Genomic DNA, 6,763 nt, shown 5'->3' with positions numbered 1-6,763 from the left:
GCAACAGTTAGAATAAAGTTTTTGTATTTGTATGATTGCATTTGTGTTTATTATATACTTGTTTAAGTATAGCAAGTACAATGAATATAATGTAGGAATCGGTAAGAGGAATCGGTAAGGAATCGGACCGTTAAGAAGGAATTGGTAAGGAATCGGAATCGTTAAAATCCTAACGAGTCCCAACCCTACGCGTGACTTCCCGTTGGTCTGTGCAAATTGACGTGCCGTTGGGCGGTGTCAAAAATAGACCCTGGCACGTATTTTTGAGCCGCTCAGCCGTGAAACTGAGCCGCTTCTAGGTCGCGGTTGGTGGAGCAGCTTACATTGACTTGAATGGCCGCTATTAGCTCCGGCACCCGCGCCTCGGCCGGATCGCGCACACCACGGATCTAGTGGGTTGCCATAAATGGGCCTGTCCCAGAGGCATTCAGCTACCAGAGGGCTTTTTAAATCTTCTTTTTGAAGCTGCCTAAAATTATTATATGCTCTGATTCAGGGTGCCATACTTACAAATTGTGAAGGAGGGAAGGAGGAAAGCAGTGATTTGTGTCTGTTTGTGTGTAATTAATTTGAGTCTTACCTTTTGTTTTCTTTTCGTATTGCGTATTTTGTATTGTTTTGCATATTTGTAACTATGTTTGTGAGTGAGAAGTTTTAAAAGAATATTTTGTCTGCACATGATTTAAAATGATAAAATAGCCCTCCATAGTCATTTTTCTTTTGATTACTGACATGTTTAACCACTAATCCTTAGCTGTATTTTAAGTGTAACCCTTCACCATAATGTACCACTATTTATCAATAAAAAAAACACATTTTCCACTCATGAAAAGCACAAAGATGTTGAAATCTAGGCATATTCTGCCATCATAACTTGGCTCTCAAAATTCACCAGATTGATGCCTTTAAATCAAATATATACAAAATTTTCTCCCAGGGGAGCATGCCCCCAGACCCCCCTACAGGGTTCGAGCAGCTTAGTTATCTCTCTTATCACCCAGACTGCTGAAATGGTAAGTCAAAAGAAGGTGGGAAGTTGAACACAATGCAACTTGGAGGTTATTTCTATCCATTCTCTTTAACGTGTGTATGGGATGCATAGAAGTCCATGCCCAACCTTCAAATAGAAAAATACAGCTGGGCTGTTGAAGTGTAACACCCAACACACTAATGGTATAAGTTATAAACAAACACAAAATTGACAATAACCACCATAAACCACCATGTTTTCAACAGACACATTATAAACATTAACAAACAGTGAAATTTGTGTTTTGGAACATAAAACGGCAAACTTAACTGCAAACTACAAATAACATTAAATTAGCACAAGACATGATGGGAAATGTGGGCATCGCTGCAGTAATGTGAGGAAAAACTCCCACTAGCCGCTAAGCTACTTTGAATAATGTAAAATGTCTTAGGCTTGTGCTAATAACGTTAGCTTGTTGTGGAAAACGTGTCCAGCAAAAGACAAGTTTTTTATCTGTGAATCTTGTGAGTTATAATGGAACTGATTTGTGTACTTGTGTTTGAAAGTGTCTCTATAAGACCATGTTTAATGTGTGTTTTAGGTGTGTTTTGAATCAGTCAAACTTTATAGCACAACACAGGAACGCTGACTGGTGTTTTGGAGGTTGAACTGCAGAGTGACAAAGATACATCACCAAACAAGTATATCATGTATTTAGGGAACGTCCTCAGGTTGACATGTTGTAATCAGTCTTATGTATTACTGTCGCAAGGGAACAATAGTTTCACACATACAGGACCTGTATGAATCTAGAAAGCAACTAATTGGAACTCCGAAAAAGTGCAAATACTCTGACATTAACTGGGGATCATTGGATGTCAGTGAGTAATCAAAATTATATCAGAGTAACTGCACTGTCTCAACTGAAAGTGGTACCCTTCCAAAAACAACAACAAAAACTGACTGTATTTCACAGGAAAAGCACTCCTTCCTCTTAAGTCATGGTTTCAGAATACACTGTTGTACCAGTGCAGCACTGATTTGAAAAAACATAAATCTGAAAGTCAAGATCATAAAGTGAATTTGATTGCCAACCAAGACACTCTGGTAAGAATTGCTTCACCTTGTTAATATGGACTTCAAAACTTTATTGAAATGCAAAATAATGGAATTTTCAACATGCCAATAAAAATGCAATTATTCCCGATTATCTATTGAAATTCACAGATTAATTGTAATTTAAAAAATTAATTGTTTGACAGCCCTAATTTTAAACCGTGTGTCGGTATGTCCGTTGTACTAAGAGCAACACTTGGACAGTAAAGCGTTATTTGTCATACATTCTCTTCTAAAACCACGTTTTATGGGTAGAATTAAAAAACTTATGTGCAGGGGCCCTCCTGGTTTACTAAGATGCATATCATCCAAATGAGCTTTCTGAATGTTTGTACAGTATAGTGAGAATGTGTTTGTGCTGCTTTACAGATTGTGTACAACCTGCTGTCGCTGCGATACAACTCTCGTATCCGAATTAAGACATACACAGATGAGTTGACGCCGGTGGACTCTGCAGTGCCGGTGCACATGGCCGCCAACTGGTACGAGAGGGAGGTGAGTCACAACCTGGAGGCCCAGTCTGGAGAGTCACTACAGTGCTATTCTGATTCTGATGACTTTCTGGCAGTGAGACAAACTCTGTGTGTGTGTGTGTGTGTGTGTGTGTGTGTGTGTGTGTGTGTGTGTGTGTGTGTGNATCACCCAGACCTGAGGCGTATTCTGACAGACTACGGCTTTGAGGGTCACCCCTTCAGGAAGGACTTCCCTCTCTCAGGATACGTAGAGGTGAGTGCTGCCAGCAGCATGTCGCCTCTGTCCGCTTTATTTAACTTCATCAATCTGTTATAATTTCTAACTGTAATGGCAGAATGTCAGTTTGACAAGAGGATGGAAGTTGTGCCCAGACACTTAAAATCACAAACACTGCTGGATCCTGTAATTTATTTGTTAAAGGGATAGTTCACCCAAAAATGAAAATTCAGCCATTATCTACTCACCCATATGCTGAGGGAGGCTCAGGGGAAGTTTTAGAGTCCTCACATCCTTGCCGAGATCCCTGTGGAGAGTGGGTAGCAGCACAACTCCACCTAATGCAGGCTGACGGCGCCCCAGATTAAAACGTTCAAAAAACACATAATTGAAACCACAAAATATCTCCATACTGCTCGTCCGTTGTGATCTAAGTGTCCTGAAGCCCAGACATAAAAAGTTGTTTGGAAAAACGTCATTTAAACTCTGTTTATAGCCTCATTGTAGCCTGTAGCTCTAACTGCCTCTCTGTATACTGCGCTCACGTGTGTGCGCTTGCATGAGACCTGGACACACGGGCACTGCCTTCATGTGTGTTCACGTGCTTTTGCTAGTCTTGCGCGCAAGCGTGCACACATGAGCACAGTGTACAGAGAGGCAGTTAGAGCTGGGGCCAAAATTATTACTGTAACAGTTAAGACACTCAGATACTGGCATATTGTCAATAAGAAAAAAATTAATAACACAAACATCAGTAATGTAATGTTATGCTCCATCGTAAGACTGCAGCTTGCTCTTTTTTTATACAGGGCAGGCACAACAGACTGACTAAAATCGTAGCATTCTGGTGTCTGTTTGTTGTCAGAGTGGCACTGATTAATCATGTTAAAGCAACAGATAAACAGTCCGTATGCAGGGGCGGGATGTGTTGGCTGAAATACAGTTTCGAAACCCATCAGCTAAGGGTATGAGTATTTTAAGGATGAGCATGAGTGGGCTCAATGTAAAGAATACTTGCTGCCGCCCTTCCCACAGGTGAACATTACATTTATTTATATAAATGTGTAACAGTCGATGAGAGTCTGTCTGCACACACATACACATAACATGGCTAACATTAACTAATGGTTATTGACAGGTTTAATGACAGAGTCAAGCTGTTTCATTGTGATGTGTTGGGACCATTAAACTTCTCGGTGTTGGATGTTAGCCACTGCTGCTATGTTAGCTTGTGCTACCAGGCAGACGGGGAACTGACTCTGGGAAGAGCAGCTCAGAGACGGCCCTTTAGTACTGTGTGACGTTAACAGCGGCGACAGAAAGACTGCTGAGTTTCATGTTAATTTTCAGTTGGTTTAATAGACAAAATGAAGCCAAGTTGTTCAATAAACAAATTTCAAATTGCACTTGTTTTCATTGTTGGCCAATCTACATTCCTGTTCTTACATTGGATTTTTTTTTCATACTTCAGTACTCTAATACTTTAATGCAAGTACTCGAATATGGAATTTACTTAAAATGCCCATCCGAACATTAAAGCACATTTTCAAGTTATATATTGTCACGCGCACAATTACAGAGAAGCATCTTATGAATCTAAGGCTCCCTCCAATAGTGCTCATAAACAGTGAATAAAAGTAAGTACAAACCTAAATCTTACATATAAAATAGTGCAGAGGTTAAAATATAGGAATACATGTAACATATTGTAAAACAATTATATTTGTGGTAGACAGGTGTACAGTAATTGCAAAATCAATAAAATGTGAGGTAAATGTTCCCCTCTGCAGGTGCGTTATGATGATGAGGTGAAGCGTGTGGTGGCAGAGCCTGTCGAGCTGGCGCAGGAGTTCAGGAAGTTTGACCTGAACACACCCTGGGAGGTGTTCCCTGCCTACCGAGACCCCAAAGAGGCTTCACCCAAACTGGAGGCTGGTGACGCGGCTCCTGAGAAGAAATAAAGTCCCTGTGTTTTGTCACCATGTTAGTGTTTGTTAGTGTCATTTTGGGACTCCCAGCACATTGAACAAACCCACCTGAAATATTTATGTAAATAAAGATACGAATAAAACAACCTTCAAAAGAAGTTCCTTGGAGCGGTTGTTTTTGCAAGACTGTTACATTTCTCATCTAAGTAGACTTTATGGCCAGTGTGGAATCCGTGTTCTCCCCCTTGGTCCTACATCTAGTTTTGGAGTGCCCTCAACTAAGTAGTGACCCTTCAGACTGGAGACAGAAGGGGTAGGGTTTGAAATCTTAGGGTTTTTCCAGACCTAGGGTCCTAACTTTGTTAAAAAGTTGCGTAATTGCCTAGAGTTGGTTCATGTTCTCACGGCAGCATTTACAAGAGGACCAGCTCAAATGCCTTGCGCGAGAAAGCTGCTCTTGATTGGTCAGAATTTCCATGCGAAAAAAAAATCCAGGAAGTTAACAAAAGATTGAAGAGGAGTACAATTGCAAGATAAATGTGACACTTCCTAATGTCACAATGGAGGGACAACTACACAAGTCGATTTTAGCACTGGTCATCGTGTACTATATTGCTTGCGTTGTTCATTTTTGACAAAGTATACTGTTTGAAATCAAGATGCGACTCCAATTTGAAAACAATGTTTTGATGCATTGGATGCACAGATTGCGCATATTAAGGCAGTACAGGAGGAGGCGCACATTAATAGTCTTCCGGGACTGTAACATGCTCATGCTTGTTTAACCCAGACAATGCATGATGTGACTGCAGTTGGTTCAGATAGAGGTCAAAACAAGTTCTCACCACAAACGAACACTGGAGTTCGGCTGACCACCTCTTCAAGAAGGTCACGGTCTGGTTGTTTTTGTTTGCACCCGAGTGCGATTGGTGTGTTCACACCTGTCAAACGAACCACACTTACGGGGGCAAATGAACTAGAGTTTGATTGAACTGAACCAAACAGGGCAGTTGAAATGGGACGCAACTTGTCATGCCATCAGTAGCATTATTTAGCTAAAAGTCACTGACAAATGGTTGAAATAGCAGTTAGCTAAAAGTATTTCGGCTGAGGACCCTATTGTTTTTGGTGCGTTTATTTGTCTCTTTCTTTCTTTCCTTCTTTCTTTCTTTCTTTCTTTCTTTCTTTCTTTCTTTCTTTCTTTCTTTCTTTCTCCTCCTCTTTGAGGCCTAATTTGCCCCCCTAAACATGCTCAAAAACTCACCAAAATTGGCACGCATGTCAGGACTGGCGAAAAATTTGATAAAATGAAAAAATGAATCCCTAAAGTGCCAAAGTGGGCTCTCTAGGGCCACCTAGACACACTAAAATGGCCGCTGCGGCCTGTAGGAATGTTGTAGAAAGATCAAACCAAAACTTGTTTGTCATGTCTTGTTTGTCTCATGTCTTGTTTGTCTCATCAAGACCTACAAATCACACGCTGACACCCCTGACCTAAATCCAACAGGGAGTGAGCTATTTGCCCTTTCAAAGTAAGATTTCGCCTCAAAAATTCGAGACAGTTTAATCCCATGTTAAAGTCCCTTTNTCATGTCTTGTTTGTCTCATCAAGACCTACAAATCACACGCTGACACCCCTGACCTTCAAACCTTCTGACGATCTTCGAAAGAAAAGATGAGGGGCAACTCATCTTTAACTTGCGACCAAGATCGCATTTTTTGACTCCACAAACATAAAAACTATATGTCTGCGTTTGGGACGAGTGTATCTCTCTGACGACTGGACCCACGGTTTGGGAATTAAAGGGAGGAGTTCGAGACAGTTTAATCCCATGTTAAAGTCCCTTTGCTGATCTGCTCTCTCATGAGCTCTCTGTGTGCTGCTCAGGTACATGGACCTCATTAATCGCCATGACAACGCCTTCACTCTGTGCATGCGTGCGTATCTCAATCTTTAAAGGAGAGATTGCAGTAAACTGTGTTAAATAAATCTAAACAAAGTAGGCTATTAAATGACAACATTTTGGTATGGTTCTTATTCTATGTGACAAAGGTT

The 6,763-nt window shown here is 40.9% G+C and overlaps 1 protein-coding gene across 1 annotated transcript in view; it reads left to right on the top strand.

Moving 5' to 3' along the window:
- ndufs3 (NADH:ubiquinone oxidoreductase core subunit S3) overlaps nucleotides 1–4,865 on the top strand; it is a 26,061-nt gene extending 21,196 nt beyond the window's left edge. Inside the window, exons 3-5 of the mRNA XM_050041890.1 lie at nucleotides 2,459–2,594; nucleotides 2,706–2,815; nucleotides 4,570–4,865. Coding sequence (XP_049897847.1) covers nucleotides 2,459–2,594; nucleotides 2,706–2,815; nucleotides 4,570–4,740 — 417 coding nt within the window. The 3' untranslated portion in view covers nucleotides 4,741–4,865. The remainder of the gene's footprint in view (nucleotides 1–2,458; nucleotides 2,595–2,705; nucleotides 2,816–4,569) is intronic.
- Nucleotides 4,866–6,763: the final 1,898 nt, after the last annotated feature.

Source organism: Epinephelus moara, chromosome 1, assembly GCF_006386435.1.
Source record: "Epinephelus moara isolate mb chromosome 1, YSFRI_EMoa_1.0, whole genome shotgun sequence".
NCBI classification, from domain to species: Eukaryota; Metazoa; Chordata; class Actinopteri; order Perciformes; family Serranidae; genus Epinephelus; species Epinephelus moara.
Note: the sequence above shows the minus strand (reverse complement) of the source record. Positions and strands in the feature narration are given on the sequence as shown.